The sequence below is a fragment of the Podarcis muralis genome, chromosome 1, assembly GCF_964188315.1.
Source record: "Podarcis muralis chromosome 1, rPodMur119.hap1.1, whole genome shotgun sequence".
NCBI classification, from domain to species: domain Eukaryota; kingdom Metazoa; phylum Chordata; class Lepidosauria; order Squamata; family Lacertidae; genus Podarcis; species Podarcis muralis.
In genome coordinates this window covers 119,662,492-119,679,430 of record NC_135655.1, presented here as the reverse complement: position 1 = coordinate 119,679,430, position 16,939 = coordinate 119,662,492, and the positions used below count along the sequence as shown (strand labels likewise).

Genomic DNA, 16,939 nt, shown 5'->3' with positions numbered 1-16,939 from the left:
GGCAAACCAAGCCGATGAACTATGCTGAAATGGCAAAGTTGACCGGAAAACTCAGGAACCAAGAGGACAAGAAGGGGGGAAATTCACAACTTACTTAAGAGACCACAGTAAGCAGATGGAAACATTGGCAGGGTTTTGATTTCACTTGTAGAGTAACAATTGTCATGGAAAATATGGAATGATGTGATAGTTAAAGAGTCTGGAGAAGATGCAGTTTTAAACGATTAAAAGGGGACTCCAGGGAAGGGGTGGAGGCAAGTTCTGAGATTCAGAGGAATCTCAATATATGGATATGTATTTGTTTGTTTGTTTTTTGTAATTTTGTATTGTAAAAACCAAATAAAAATGATTTAAAGAAAAAACCATAGACAAGCACACATCTTGGTCTCTGCTTTATCTTTTTTTTAATATAATTTTTATTAACAAACCAATCAAATCACATTAATTCCAAATTACAGAGCCAAATTTTTAAATTTTTGTTGGGGGTACCCATGCTTCGAGCTCAGAAAGGGATCCGATCCAATCATCTCTATTGCTGCTGTTTTGATGTTCACAGTTCTGTCCAAATAATATTCACATTTCTATCCATTCTTCTCTTTGTTTTCCTCGTCTTCTTGATGTTATCGTATATTTTTCCTTTCTCTGATAGTCTCCACAAGCGAGTTGAAAACAAACATACAGTGGTGCCTCGCAAGACGAAATTAATTCGTTCCGCAAGTTTTTTCTTCTTGCGAGTTTTTCATCTTGCGAAGCACGGTTTTCCATAGGAATGCATTGAAAATCAATGCGTTCCTATGGAAACCGCCTGCAGACCAGGTCCAGGGACAGTCTGTCCACCGACCTCTTCTGAAGGCTGGGGGGGGGAAGGGCTTTTAAAATCGCCCCGGACAGCGGAGAAGTCCCCTGCTGTCCCGGGGTTTTTAAAAAACCTCTCCGCCCCTCCCCCGCCAGGCTTCGGAAGGCTGCTCCGAAGCCTGGCGGCGGGAGGAGGTCTTTCCGCCCCCCCGCCAGGCTTCGGAGCAGCCTTCCGAAGCCTGGCGCGGGGAGAAGGTCTCTCCGCCCCCCGCCAGCCTTCGGAGCATCCTTCCGAAGCCTGGCGCGGGGAGAAGGTCTCTCCGCCCCACCGCCAGCCTTCGGAGCAGCCTTCCGAAGCCTGGCGCGGGGAGAAGGTCTCTCCGCCCCCCGCCAGGCTTCGGAGCATCCTTCCGAAGCCTGGCGCGGGGAGAAGGTCTCTCCGCCCCACCGCCAGCCTTCGGAGGAGGTCCGAGGACAGTGGGGAAGACGCGCTGCGCTTCCCCGTTGTCCCGGAGATTTCCCTATGGGCTTTCATCTTGCGAAGGAAGCCCATAGGGAAATTCGTTTTGCGAAGCGCCTCCAAAACGGAAAACCCTTTCGTCTAGTGGGTTTTCCATCTTGCGAGGCGTTCGTCTTGCGGGGCAACACTGTATTATAGTCCTATGTGGATTTTTCATTTCTCCAAGAGCCATATTCAAACAGATGCCATTTCAACACTTCTGTACAAAACAATCTTAACGTCTGCCATTACTCTTCGCAGGCCTGTCACTCCTTCCTCGATCTTCTTATGGGGTTCTGCCAGGTCATACTCAAGAGTCCAATATGATAACAAATCCGTTGGCCTCCTCCCCCTCGATCGTAAATCTTGCAACAAAGCCTGCCTCTAACGAGTCTCTTTTTATAAACTGCGTCATTCCAAAAGCCTTTCATTCCTTTCCAGATATTCCACAAACCATGTCTTTGGTTGGCAATTCATTTCCACACAGTTCTTAATCATCCCGCTTATAATTAATTGTTACAACGGTTCTTCTTGGGGGGGGGGGGGATTGTTAGGTAATCACATAAGAAGAAAAAAAGAAAAGCCCCCCCCCCTTTCCGTCCCATTCCAACATACCAACAGCTTTGATGTGTGTGTCTTCTTGATATATTTTCCTGTTGAATCCAGCCCGTCGCTCAACTTCACAGAGGTCACTTCACCTAGCAGTCTTAACTCCCTTTCTTCACTCGAAACATGTGCATTTGCTGCTCTTTAATTGTTTATTTTGAGCTGCTGCAACCAGGCCGCTATCAGAGACAGTGTCAGGGAGATCCATAAACCCACACAAGGGCTGTGCGCCTAGTGCCCTCAACCCCTGCATCTTTCAAACTCGGGGGTGATTTATCGGCAACCGCAGGCAAAAGCAGTGTTTCCCCATTCCCTGGGGTAACAAAGGGAGGCTGCATACTCCCATATCAGCCTCTTAATTACCTCATGTGAGCCGGAGAGATGGTGTTGTCGGCCATCTTCCAATGCGCCCCTAGCGGCCCCCTCTTGGTCTCTGCTTTATCACAAGTGGTGTTGAATGTTTTATTTTACATAAAACAAGCCTGTTTGTATATCACATGCAGGATGTGTTTTAAATTCTCTTAATGTACTTTTAATCTTTTGCTGGAAGCCGCCGAGAGTGGCTGGGGAAACCCAGCCAGATTATTATTATTATTATTATTATTATTATTATTATTATTATTATTACTATTATTATTATTAATTATGAGATTGCATGGAACTAATGGAACGCTCCGCAAAGGAGCATTTGATATGGGTTAGGAGAGATTCTTGTAGTGGTGGAGTGTGCGATTTTGACAGCTGTTGATGGTGTGTATTCAGTACACTGCATGCTGAGCTGATCCCTTTATTTTCCCTTTCTCGGGTGGATAATCCGGTTCAGAGTCTTTATCTTTCTACCTCACAAGGATTATTTGCAAAGCTTAAAAAAACAAAGGGAAAGATATATTTAAGTACATTCTGAAATCTCGGGAGCCTGGGAAGGGGGAGAGGAGAGAGAGATCACAGCCAAGATTCAAATCAGTACGAATGACTACGCTGCTCATGCAAGACAGCTTTTAAAGCTGAGCTCGACCGCCCAAGGGGACTTCGAAAGGCAGGGTCTGTTCAGGCACAATATTCTCTTAAAAGTAGAGGAAGCAGAAGCATGAGCCGGAAGACTCCCAACGCTGTCGCCAGGAGGGGAGCCTTGCAAAGCACATCTGTATCCAGCAACAGCCGAGGATTCAGAGCAGCGAGATTTTGAATGGGCAAGGAAGCGAAGGTGATATTCTGCCCACTCCCTGTAGGGCTAGAGTTGGGATGGGTAAACGGTGGGTCTGGAGAACAGCAGACATACCATTTTGTGCTTTTAAATACCAAGGATGAGCAAAGTGGCTCCCCAATAAATCAATAAGATTGTTTGTTGCACAAAGGTGCCTCTACGAGTCGTTTTTGGCGATTAATGAATTTCTGGTGAAGGAGACACAGGGGTGCCAACTATAGGGGGCTCTGGGTACCCAAGCTCCCACAAAATTTTTGTTGTGGGTGCTCAGCAGCCGCATCACAGGGCCCCCGACACAACGTCTGGTGCCTCGGGAAACACCGGAAGTCACGCCAGAGACTTCGCAAGACCTCAGAGATGCTGTCAGAGGCCTCACAAGACCTTGGAACGTGACTTCTGGTAGCACTGGAAGTCTGGTTCCAAGGCCAGGGGGCGCGTGTGATGTCATGACATCACATCACAGTGTGACATCGTGATGTTGCAGTGTGACATCATGATGTTGCAGTGTGACATCATGACATCACGGGCACCCATAACATGGGTCCCAGGTTGGCTCCCCTAATGAGGCGTATGCAAAAAATAAAAAAGCAGCTGTGTCCCTTCATGGTTTTTCCATTTCTTAAAAAGCACACAATCCCACTGTCCACAATTTTAAAAGTTTACAGTCCCACTGTCCACAAAAATATAGTTACCTGTGCCGACTCCATGCAGTTGTATGAGCTTGGACGTAATAATAATTGAGCATTGCCAGAGATCTGTTTTACATATACAGTGAAATTTTATTTCTCTCACTACATCTTAACAATTTTCACAAATACGAAAACCCGTGTACGGTCTCATCGCCCGCGTGTAACGAAGGAACAGGTTCAACAGACAATTCAGACGTGTAAACGTTAACGCGTAAGCTCAAAGCGTTACAACGCAGCTGCTGCACATTAAGGTGTCACTGGCAACGTTAGCCATGTGAATCTCTCTACGAATTAGCTAAAGAGAGGGATTAAAATTTTATTTTATTTTTTAACTGTTTTTAGCCTGTCATCTGCTAGGTGTTTTCCTAACCTCCACACACACGTACCCCAGCTGTAACATAATAAATACAATTCTGATTCTCTCTTTTAAAGGACACTTAAACAAGTCATGAGAAATTTACAGTACATTTAAGTGGAAGTGCAAAAAAAACCAAAACACTTATCAACTACTCTCTGTTGTTTGGTCCCAGGTGTCCACGTCTAGATTCTGTAAGGCTTATGCACTGGGAAGACCCCATAGTATTCCATGCGGAAATCTGAGGGGCTCTTCTGCCTTCCTCACAACCTAGCTTGAGGTATTCCGTTACGTGGTCTGCATTCAAGCTTTGCCTAGAACAGATCTAAAAATCTGACATGCTTCCTTGCAAGCAACCTTCGCCAAGCCTTGGGCCCCACTCCAGCCTTTTGGGACTACAACTCCCAGAAGTCTCAGGGTCACACTGTTGTGTTTGGGGCTGATGGGAGATGCAGTCCAAAACACCTGGGTGGTGGACAGCAGGCTGTACATTTCCGTCCGCCTTTTAAAAGGATTGATCGCCTGCGGCCATCGCTTGTCTCGATTACACGGAATGTAATGTCTCTCCCCGTCGCCACCCAAAAGCCAGCTCAGGAAATGAATCTTAGTATACAGGCTGGTCTGCCCAGGGGTGTAAGTGCTGGGGTGGGGTGGGGGGCAAACACAGCCATTTGCCACGTCGCTTGGCTGCCAGAAGACAACAGTGGTTTGGTTCTGGGCTGCCTTTCAGTATGAGGGCAACCCTGCCCTTTTTCAGCAGCTGTTCCTCAGGAGAGAAAGCTTTTAGCAACCCTCTTGAGCCTCAAGGCTTCGGCCTGGAATAAATAATAATGTTAATAATTTTATTATCTATACCCCACCTGCCTGGCTGGGTTGTCCCAGCCACCATAACATTTCTTTTCTCAGCAATAATCAGCAAAATCGGGTTCGACTAACATTTGGGAAACATGAAAAGAAAAGAAACCTGAATCTGCCAGTGTATTTGACAAGCAACACAAAGTGTTGTCGCGACAGCTCAAAACGTACGGTGCCGATTTTTCATTTACGTAGGCTGGCTCTCCTGTCATTCCAGCTGTGTTTATATTAATGATTTCACCTTCTCCTAACCAAGAACCATTAGGAGTTGTGTCCCAACCCTTTTGGCAGCCCACAGGCACTTTAAATGTACCCCACACATCGAGTGGGGAACTGGCAGTCTGCCACCCCCAAATGTTGCTGGACTCCAGCTCCCATCAGCCACAGCCCATGGTCAGGAATCATGGTATGTGTAGACCTAGCAATGTCTAGAGAACCGCAGGCTCCTCACCCCTGCTATAAATAAATATAACCGCCCCCCCAATAAAATAAATTTTACACTATTGTGAGATAAAACTTATTGGCCCTGATCAAGAAGTGCAGTGGCTGAGCTCACAAGGATCCCCTCTTGCACCAAACAAAAGGTGCTGTCAGCACGAACCACACGTGAATCCTTATATGGGTTTTCCCTGGCAAGACTTGGGTGTCCCCCAAGTCCAAAAAAGCATTCTGACATCCTATGTGAGCTAGGAGAAGAGCCATCTGTCCCAGATGTGCATATGTGGCTCCTGCCTCTCAGCATGAACGCAAATACCCCATAGCTGACTACAACAGGGTTGGAGAGGAAAGATTCACCTCCACAGACTGTTTCTCCCCGCGTTGGGTTGGGTCAACAGGGTCCCATATTCTCACAAACGGAACAATTACAGTCAAGTGTGGTTTTTTATGCGTAACGCCGAACCTACACAACACAAACACAAGCCCTAACCCACAGCCTCGTAAACGAAGGGTTGTAGGCAGCCAAATAGTTTTGATTCAGTCTAAATGCCCTTACCAATGCCCTGCGGCCTGGCCAGAGAGCAGTGAACAGCAACCTGGCCAGTTCAAAAGGTTCCAAGGCTCGTTTTTAACACAGAACTCAACTGGCCCAAAGCTATTCAAAGTTCCTGAAAAGTCTTTACAAAAGACAGAATTCTAAGCCGCTCCTTCATTTAGGTATTTAACTAGCGTAGTCTCTCTATAGAGTTTCAGTAGTTTATGCAACTCTCCTTGGGAAACTAATATGCCTCCCAATAAATTAACATAGATTTAGGGTGGGTGGGTGGAGAGAAATACCTATGAATTCTCTTTTCCCCTTCCCTAAGAACTGATTTTAAAAATAATAATAATTCATTGTCTCGAGCAAGAAGGAATGCAAGGCAGCATTCCTCTTTCAGAACAGAAGCAAACCTTCCTTTCACAAATTAAATCCACTACCAAGTTAGATTTCCGTTTTGTTTACGCACAAATGGACCCCAAACCTCGTTCCCGCAAAGGTTGAAAAGCGTTTTGTGTGGAATATTTTAACTCCTCTGCTAGTTATTTTGACACCGGCCTCTTCTGGCCTAGCTTTCCTAGGTTTTTAGTCCTTCCTGCCACAGGCCTATTGGGCTTTGACACAGAAAAAGGCCTTAAATATTTAAAAATGCGTGCTGTGTCAGGTTACCATCGCGGAGATGAAGGGAGCTGCAGTTTCAAGCTTTTCGTTTCAGCATTCCTCTCAGCTCCCCCCAAAGAGCAGGATCCAGTGCAGCAAGATGAAGACAGGCAGCAAAGGCCTATTCCTGCCCTGCCTCAGGAGGCTGAGCGCTGCAATCTGCGGGAGCTGGGTCTGGATCAGGGCAGCCTGGGCTGAGGTGGGTTTCAGGAGCTGCCGTAGGTACAGAAGTCTCTGCAGACGCATCACTGCTTTGATTCTGAGGGACGCTTGGTGCAGAGTCATGACTATTGTTGGCTTTCTAGGAAAGAGAAAGGATCCCATGTAAAAATGCATACTTGCGGTTTTTCCCGCTGCTCAGGAAAGCGCACATATCCTTCTACAGCAGGTAAGCCAGGCAGCCTTGTCAGAACAACAGCAGCAACGAAAAACATCATAGACAGCACAGCACATAAGCGTTAAAAGCAATTAGGGGGAAGCGCGATCATACCCAGGTAAAAACGTTGGACAGCAAGATGTCAAAAAACTTACCTTGCTTATTATCTTTTCCCAACTGCTCTTCCCCAAGAAGCATGCATGAAAAAAACTTGTTGTATTTTAAGGCAAAAAACGGTCTCTCGAAATGTTACATAGGCAATAACGCAGCACATCCCTATGGCTTGTTAACACATTTTGGGGCTCCTCTGCACATACTTTGCTTGACATATTTCCCGTGTAATCCTTTGCATTAGCGCCACAGCGAGTTAAGAGTTTGCTATTTCTGGAGCTAAGCTATGAATATTTCAGGAGACTTACTAAGCAGCAGGCCATTTTCCTACTCATGGAAAAAAGTGTGGGGGGAGGGGAGATTGTAACATTTTCTCAGGTATTTTTAACGAGTTCGTTTCTACAATTTGCAAACATGAAGCTAAAGCTAAAAGTTAACACGACCCCCCCCCCCAAATCCAAACACTAAACAAATCCCACAGACCACTGCGGCCCAATTGGAACATGGCAGCAGGCTTGTGTATTCAGATCTCCCTACTAGCTTGGGTCTGATGGCTGCAAACGGGCCATATTCTTTCCTGACTCTAATGTGGCTGACATCTATCATTCAAGGGCTGAGATGCTTATCCCTGGGTGCTTTAGATAGTAGTGGAACAGATTCTTGTGCAAAAGTATCAATGAGCTATCAGCAGTGGCGTAGCGTGGGTTGTCAGCACCCGGGGCAAGGCAAGTAATTTGCGCCCCCTAACCCGTGGATTTGCGCCCCCTAACCCTAACCCCCAGATGTTGCGCCCAGCCCCCCCTGCACCCCCCACGCTACGCCACTGATCATTAGTGCCAACCTCTGAAGGGACACATTTAATGTCATTTTTAAGACAGCTGCTTTATGAGGCAGAGACTCCTCTTGATGACAAAACTAATAATTTTGTCATTAGCCAGTTAAGCTGCTTGTGAAGATCTTGATGGAATTAAGGGCAAATGTTGCTTGAGTGTAACAGCACATTAAATAAGTAGTTAGTACAGCATACTTTCAGGCAAACACACACCAGGTTTTTCAAAACTCTGGATTCAACAGCAGTGTTGATAGGCTCCCCCACTGCCTTACAACAATGTGAATGTTTTCCTTCTTTTGTTGCTGAAGCCCGCCTGCAAATTACTAGTGGAATTTGGTCATTTTAGACTCTGGCCTTGCAGAGTGAGGGGAGCTCTATAGATGGCAATGTCTATTCATTTATTTCAAAACGCAATGGCCAGCCCTGTTGTCTTTGGGGGGGGGCAGGACTTTTGCTCCAAATTTTGGCCCCCGTGCATCATTGCTGCAAATCACATAGGACAGGCTTACTCAACCTTTGCCCGCCAGATGTTTTTGGCCTACAACTCCCATGATCCCTAGCTAGCAGGACCAGTGGTCAGGGATGATGGGAATTGTAATCTCAAAACATCTGGAGGGCCAAGGTTGAGGAAGCCTGACATAGGAGGCTTGGCTACACCTCGGTCCAAAGTGGGGCAATGGACACTGTCAACAATCCAGTTAATTGATCACAAATATGTACCTGATTAATCAGGAGATTCTCATTAGTTTGGGGGGTGGGTTCTTTTTTAAAAAGTACGTTTTTAAAAAGTGATAGGTGCTATCTTATAAGAAGCATCCTCTCCACTGTTGAGAAGGGATCATGCGTTTTCTAGGGTGCACATCAATTAAGACAAATACAGTTGTACCTTTGTTCTCAAACGCCTTGGTACTCATCTGTTTTGGCTCCTGAATGCCACAAACCCAGAAGTGAGTGTTTTGGTTTGCAAATGTTTTTTGGAAGCTGGATATCCGAGGCGGCTTCCGATTGAGTGCAGGAAGCTCCTGCAGCCAATCAGAAGCCGCGCCTTGGTTTTTGAACGTTTTCAAAAGTCGGATGGACTTCTGGAACGGATTCCATTCGAGAACCAAGGTACGACTGTAATGCTATTTTCTTCGGATTCTTTTTCCTTGCACACACATTTATGCATTTTAAGATTCAGTGAATTAAACATCATTTGATTAACCAACTGAATGAATGAAAATATATATATATATATATATATGCAGGTTTTGGTGTCCTCGGGTGTCTTCCCGTGTAAAAGTTGGGGTGTCTAGGCGACGTTTCGACGAGGTCTCACTCGTCATCTTCAGGCTGGTGCTTTCGGCTTCTTGTTACTGGAACAGAGCAGGATCTCAGTGTTTTAGTTCCTATAAATACTGTTGAGGGGTGTGGTGTATAGCCTCCAATGTTCTGGGCCGAGAGGAAGTTCCCAGGCTAGTGTGCCTTTTCTTCTTTTGTTCCTTAGTTGCTTGAGGGATATCTTGAGTGATTTCTTGAGTGATATCCTGAGTACCACTTAGGTGGGTCATTAGGTGTGGATTAGTTGCTAAAGCCTTTGTGTCTTGACCTCTTGAACTTTGTGAAGAGTTTTTCTGAGAAGATGGCTGTAGTTGTGCTCTGGCTTGGCTTCGTGTATAGGGGCGAGCTGTGGTTTTGTGGCCTGTGCCAGCCAGATCTGTGTAGGGATTGCAGGGGGGTGCAGCATCCGGAGGTGCCATCATGGTTTGGCTACTGGATGGTGTCTGTAATTTATCTGTGGAGAGGGTCTGGGTTTGGGTCTGGTGTGGTTGATTGGTGATGGCGTTCTGTGTGCCTCTGGATCTGGTGTCAGTTTTTGTGGGGAGGGCTAATTTCCAGATGTCTGGCAAGCGGGATGTGTCGTCACGCTTGTTCATGTTGTGAGGGTGTTTCTCTATCTCGATGGCTTCCATGATTATTCTCTTGTGGTGATGTTCCATGTTAGAGAGCAATTTGGAATCTGCAAAATTAATTTCGTGTCCTGTTTCTTTCATGTGTTGGAAAAGAGAGGAAGTTTTTTCTTCTTTTTTGACGGCATTCTTGTGTTCTGCGATACGTGCATTTATTCGTCTGTTTGTTTGTAATTTGGCCACACGGGAAGGAAAAACTGGACAGCTTCCTCACACATCTCAACAGCCTACACCCCAAAATACAATTCACTATGGAAATAGAAGCCAACAACCAACTTCCCTTCCTTGACGTCCTAATCTACAAAAAACCTGATGGCTCCCTAGGACACACTATCTACCGGAAAAAAACACACACCAACCGCTACTTACATGCACAATCACACCACCACCCTGCACAAATAAACTCCGTAGCCAAGACTCTCATCTCCAGAACCAAACGCCTGACTGACAAAGACCACTTGACAACTGAGTTACAGAATCTCTCAAATGTGTTAATTGCCAATGGATACCAGCAAAACAGGGTTACGAAGCTAATCCAAAAAGAAACACCCCCCAAAAACCAAGACACAGAAGAAAACAATGGCATGGCCCTCCTTCCTTATATCAAGGGCACTACAGATAAAATTAGCAAAATCCTCCATAAACACAATATCAAAACAGCCTTTTGCGCCAACCAAAAGATAGCCAATATCCTCAGAAACCCCAAGGATAAAATCCAGTTGGAAAACCAAGGGGTCTATGAAATACCCTGCAAAGTCTGCCCAGCCACGTACATTAGACAAACAAACAGACGAATAAATGCACGTATCGCAGAACACAAGAATGCCGTCAAAAAAGAAGAAAAAACTTCCTCTCTTTTCCAACACATGAAAGAAACAGGACACGAAATTAATTTTGCAGATTCCAAATTGCTCTCTAACATGGAACATCACCACAAGAGAATAATCATGGAAGCCATCGAGATAGAGAAACACCCTCACAACATGAACAAGCGTGACGACACATCCCGCTTGCCAGACATCTGGAAATTAGCCCTCCCCACAAAAACTGACACCAGATCCAGAGGCACACAGAACGCCATCACCAATCAACCACACCAGACCCAAACCCAGACCCTCTCCACAGATAAATTACAGACACCATCCAGTAGCCAAACCATGATGGCACCTCCGGATGCTGCACCCCCCTGCAATCCCTACACAGATCTGGCTGGCACAGGCCACAAAACCACAGCTCGCCCCTATACACGAAGCCAAGCCAGAGCACAACTACAGCCATCTTCTCAGAAAAACTCTTCACAAAGTTCAAGAGGTCAAGACACAAAGGCTTTAGCAACTAATCCACACCTAATGACCCACCTAAGTGGTACTCAGGATATCACTCAAGAAATCACTCAAGATATCCCTCAAGCAACTAAGGAACAAAAGAAGAAAAGGCACACTAGCCTGGGAACTTCCTCTCGGCCCAGAACATTGGAGGCTATACACCACACCCCTCAACAGTATTTATAGGAACTAAAACACTGAGATCCTGCTCTGTTCCAGTAACAAGAAGCCGAAAGCACCAGCCTGAAGATGACGAGTGAGACCTCGTCGAAACGTCGCCTAGACACCCCAACTTTTACACGGGAAGACACCCGAGGACACCAAAACCTGCATATATATATATATATATATATATATATATATATATATATAAATAAAATCAAGTCAGTGAGAGCCAATATTTAAAGGGAACCCCGTGTGTGTGTGTGTGTGTGTGTGTGTGAGACAGAACCTTCTTCCCAAAATCCAGGTACTTTTAAGACTGGCTTTGTTTCCAGCCTTGCTCTGCTTCAACCTGCCGCAAATATTTGATGCTTGGAGGCTGCATATAGCTGTTGTGGCTAATTTCTACTGATTATCTGCCCTTTCCAAAAAAACAACAACAAACCCACCCTTGTAAGATATACACATTATCTCCTCTTGTGGTAAAGCATTCCGTAGATTAAATCTGTGGTTGCACGAAGCAGAACTCTCTCTAGTCAGTATTCAAGCAACAGCTAATAAGTTTTGTTGAATAACCACAATCGGAAAAGCTTCCATGTTGCATATGGAGACAACCAGCGAAGTTTGTGGGCCCAAGCCCCCCAGATACAACCTTCTGGGGCTTGTATTGTTTACCTCAAAGAAGAGAAAAGCACTGCAAGCCCCATAATTCTTCTCCAGAACCCCCTGTGTACACCACTCCTAGACTGCCCTAAACACCCCAACGGACAGATCTGCGTGGTTGAGATACTCCCACTGCTATTTCTTTTGGAATGCAAAGCTTAACAGCTAGGAATTCAGGGAGGCTTGCAAGAGACCTTCGCCTGTCAGGTAAGCACATCTGTCAAAACAGGAGAATAAGCTAGGAGATGAGTTGAGCCATTTCCCACTTTTTGGGTGGGGTTGCCCACCTCTAACTGTGCAAGAAACCTTATTTGCAACCCGTTTCTCTGCTGTCGGGTTTGACGGCACGAATTAAGAAAGGGATGGCGGGTACCAATGATCACATCCGCCCCGAGAACGTTTTCTTGGAACCCTGAAAACCTCTCTCCTCCTAAAAACACCTTTTAGGCAGCAAAGCGTGGGTTACCTGCAAAGGCTGGTTCTCGAGCAGCTGGTTGCTTTTGGAGAGCTGGACCATTTCCTTGATCTGATAGAGAGCGTAGGCGAGAGTGACCCAGGGGGAAGAGCTGACACTCCAGGCAGGCTTGTTGACGTCTTCCTGCTCTTCCTGGTGCTTTGTTTTCTTGGGAGGAAGCTTGGGCTCTGGCCGAGGCATGATATCTTCCGTCTGTTGCTGTACCAGGTCAATGGTGGCTATGGGCACAGGGCTGGAAGGCACTGGGATCCTTTCGGCCAGCATGGTTTTTTCTGAAGTTCGAAATAAGCGTTTGAAAGGTCAGTATTCGTTGCCGTACAGCAGGGGTCAGCAAGGGTTTACCTCGCCTGGGCCAGTTCACTCCAGCGGAGATTCCTCCGTGGGCCTGATCGCGTGCGCGATTTCCGGCGTCTGCACATGCGCAGAGCGTGGGGACTGGCCGAGGGGGCGGCTCGGTTCAGGGGCGGCACGTGGGCTGGTTAAATGACCCTCGGGGGCCGCTTGTGGCCCATGGGCCTTAGGCTGCCGACCCCTGCCGTACAGGGTGGATAAAAATCAATAATAAGATTTTAAAAATCAGATTTAAAAAAAAATTTAAATCGGATTTTTAAAATAAAATGGTTTTGGAGGGAAAATATTTCCAAAGATAGTTTTCTATTTAAGTTACATTACAGTCCAAGGGCTATTCATCAGGAAATAGGATTTATTTTCATGTGTGCTAAAACCCAGTCTTAAGGGTTGTTGTTTTTTAAAAAAATTGTTTAACCGCATCAGTAAACAAACATGGATATGCTATAACGTTATTGTTTTAGTTAAATAAATTGTTTAAATTGTTATTAAGGAAATTATTATTATTTCCCTTCCAATAAAGTACAGAAGAAAGGTTGTCCAAATATAAACAGTTAACTTATTAAACCTCACAATAATTTCATAATGATCGGTCTATGTATTTCAAATAGTATAACCAAATCAGTAATTTCAGATAGAACCGTAAAAACGACTCTGAAAATTTATTTGGTTGCAAATATTAAGGTTACACCAGCAAGAATGAGTCTTTTTGTAAAAAAAAAAAAAAATTAAATCACTGACTAGTGATTTAAATCGTGATTTAAACCAAATCCACCCTGTTGCCCTACAAAATTTACTTCTGAGCAATCAAGGGCACTTTTCAGAATCCCCAAACCCTCAAGCCCTGAATGGAAAGAGTAATAGAATCCACTGTTCTATGATCCTTTCATGCGAAGGGACACACTTAGTGCAACCCCCTGAAATTGTCAGGGACTGGGCAGAAGAGGAGCTGTGGAGACCGCCTCCCCATCCTAACCCTTCCAGGGAGGAGGAAGAGGAAGACAGTTTAGATTTACAACAGGGGGTTGAGGAAGGTCACAGCTCAGAGGCAGATGAGGGGGAAAGTTGGGAAATAATAGGAGAGGAGGAAGCCCCGGGGGTAACCAGCTGACGGACACAGTGTAGATTGCAGTTGTGGTAGTCTAAAACACCCCAATGGCTTCCCTTGGCCCACTTGCTGCTAAGAATAACTCAGATCAGGGGTCAGCAACCTTTTTCAGCCGTGGGCCGGTCCACCGTCCCTCAGACCATGTGGTGGGCCGGACTATATTGGGAGGGGGGGAATGAACGAATTCCTATGCCCTACAAATAACCCAGAGATGCATTTTAAAGAGGTGCCCCGCAAGACGAATGCCTCGCAAGACGAAAAACCTGCTAGACGAAAGGGTTTTCCGTTTTTGAGTTGCTTTGCAAGACGATTTTCCCTATGGGCTTGCTTCGCAAGACGAAAACGTCTTGCGAGTCTTGCGATTTTTTTCCGCCCCCCCCTTTTTCTAAGCCGCTAAGCCTTTAATAGCCGCTAAGCCGCTAAACAGCGCTAATCCGCTAATAGGGTTGCTTCGCAAGACGAAAAAAACGCTAGACGAAGAGACTCACGGAACGGATTATTTTCGTCTTGCGAGGCACCACTGTAAAAGCACACATTCTACTCATATGAAAACATGCTGATTCCCAGACCGTCTGTAGGCCGGATTGAGAAGGCAGTTGGGCTGCATCCTGCCCACAGGCCTTAGGTTGCCTACCCCTGACTCAGATAGAGAGCTATTTTCTTACTGCAGCTCAGCTGATCAAGAATCTGCTCAGGCTTTAAAATGAATTATGCGTAAGGTAGCAAGACAAATTCAACTATGGGGCAGTGCTTATCGTTAGCAAGCTCTTTCGCTCCTAGACCACCCCCATTCCCAGAGACATCCAATAATCCAATAATAATAATAATAATAATAATGTCCAAGTGCTGCTGTCTTTTCCTTGTCTCTGGATCAGTTTGTCTTGTAGACAGAGGACCCGACATTTTTGCTTATTAAGGATGTCTTCTATTGAAAAAGCCCCTGGGTGCCCAGTGTGGAAAGTTCTGCTTAAAGGTCCATTAAAAGTAAGCCCGGCCCTATAGCATTAAGGTTATGACTCGAGTCAAAAGATCAATGAGACTAAATGGACACGAGAGGAGTTCAAAGCAGACGAGGAGATCACCCCAAGAGGCAGAAGAAAATGCTCTTAGGTTGGGTGCCTCTGAACACATGGGAATAATCCACCTACCTTCTTTCTCATCAGGAACTGCCACCCACTGGATCAAAGCAAAAAGCAATAGGATCACAAGACAGGCCATTCCTATCCCTCTGAATGTCGAAGCAGCTCCTGTGGAGAGAAGCAAGGAAGAGTGAGACCCAATTCAATCATGCAAAGAGCGATTTCTAGCCAGACTTGTAATGAAGTAGATGGACGAAAGGTCTGGCTCAAAAGTAAGGCAGATTTGCATCTTTATAGGTTTATTTTTATTTATATATATATATGTAATTATCTTCTGAGGCACCTCTGAGGATTGCACTTTTAACGCGGTCTACTTTAAGCCAGTTAGATCACACCCTTTGGATGAAAACATTAGGAGAGAAGTTGTAGAAGCATTTAAAACACCATGGCTTGGATTTAGAGTGGAACTATGGCATGTCTAAGGACGCGAGTGGCGCTGTGGTCTAAACCACTGAGCCGCTTGGGCTTGCCGATCAGAGGGTTGGCGGTTCGAATCCCCGCAACGGGGTGAGCTCCCGTTGCTCTGTCCCAACTCCTGCCAACCTAGCAGATCAAAAGCGTACCAGTGCTGTGGCGGGAAGGTAAACGGTGTTTCTGTGTGCTCTGGCTTCCGTTGCGCCAGAAGCGGTTTAGTCATGCTGGCCACATGACCCAGAAAAGCTGTCTGCAGACAAAGGCCTGAAAGCGGATGAGAGCCACACCCCATAGTCTATTTCAACTGGACTAAACCATCCAGGGGTCCTTTCCCTTTCGGCCTGGCTAACTTAAAGTGAATAAAATTTGCTCATGATGCTCAAAGCATTGAATTTATGCTAACAAGTGGCAGACAGGCTTCCTCCTCTGACCACGCATGCATTATTAAAGTCTCTAAATTCCTGCATGAAACTAAAAGAATACTCAGCAAGGGACAGATATGGCGAGTTGGGGATTGATGTTTAGAACCTTTGATGCATGCTCAAATTGGGTACGCCACACCTGTGTGTATCGGGACTTGCAAATATTTCAAAAGTATGGGATCATCTCCCGTTCTGTTCTTCATTTGAATACAACTGTTAAGGCCTTCTTGGTGGTGGCGCCCGCCCTGTGGAACGCCCTCCCATCAGATGTCAAGGAAATAAACAACTACAGTGGTACCTCTACTTAGGTTCACCGCCGGTTACGTATCCTTTGGGATACATACGCAGCAAGCCTGGAAGTATTTTTCCAGGTTTCACTGCGCGCATGCGCAGAAGCACTAAACTGCACGCATGCACAGAAGCGGCACCTCCGGTTGCGAATTCCTTGGGATCCGACCGGAGCTCCGGAACGGATCCTGTGTGCAACCAGAGGTAGCACTGTATCTGACTTTTGGAAGACATCTGAAGGCAGCCCTGTTTAGGGAAATTTTTAATGTTTGATCGCTTTATTATTAATAATATTCTGTTGGGAGCTGCCCAGAGTGGCTGGGGAAACCCAGCCAGATGGGTGGGATGATGATGATGATGATGATGATGATGATGATGATAATAATAATAATAATAATAATAATAATAATAATAATAATAATAATAAAAAATTAACATTATTATTATTAGGTGTTTTGAAGATGACAGGTAAAAGAAATGTCTTAAAGATACAGGTCCTTCTAATTTGGTGTGTCAAGTATTCACACAAAAATATTCTGTTGGGAGCTGCTCAGAGTGGCTGGAGAAACCCAGCCAGATGGGTGGGATGAGAAGAAGAAGAAGAAGAAGAAAAGGAAGAAGAAGAAGAAGAAGAAGAAGAAGAAGAAGAAGAAGAAGAAGAAGAAGAAGAAGAAGAAGAAGAAGAAGA

The 16,939-nt window shown here is 45.5% G+C and overlaps 1 protein-coding gene across 3 annotated transcripts in view; it reads right to left on the bottom strand.

Moving 5' to 3' along the window:
• Positions 1 to 3,858: 3,858 nt before the first annotated feature.
• Positions 3,859 to 16,939, bottom strand: part of MFSD6 (major facilitator superfamily domain containing 6) — a 42,954-nt gene continuing 29,873 nt past the window's right edge. The window contains exons 5-8 of one of the 3 annotated variants that reach the window (XR_003709132.2): positions 15,137 to 15,235; positions 12,524 to 12,804; positions 6,649 to 6,940; positions 3,859 to 4,963 (exon numbers count right to left, since the gene is read on the bottom strand). Coding sequence is in view for 2 of the 3 variants with exons in the window: in XM_028750504.2 (XP_028606337.1) it covers positions 6,761 to 6,940; positions 12,524 to 12,804; positions 15,137 to 15,235 (560 nt within the window). In the remaining variant the exon portion in view is untranslated. Of the gene's footprint in view, positions 6,941 to 12,523; positions 12,805 to 15,136; positions 15,236 to 16,939 lie in introns of all 3 variants that reach the window. The other 2 variants (XM_028750504.2, XM_028750519.2) reach the window with 2 other exon arrangements.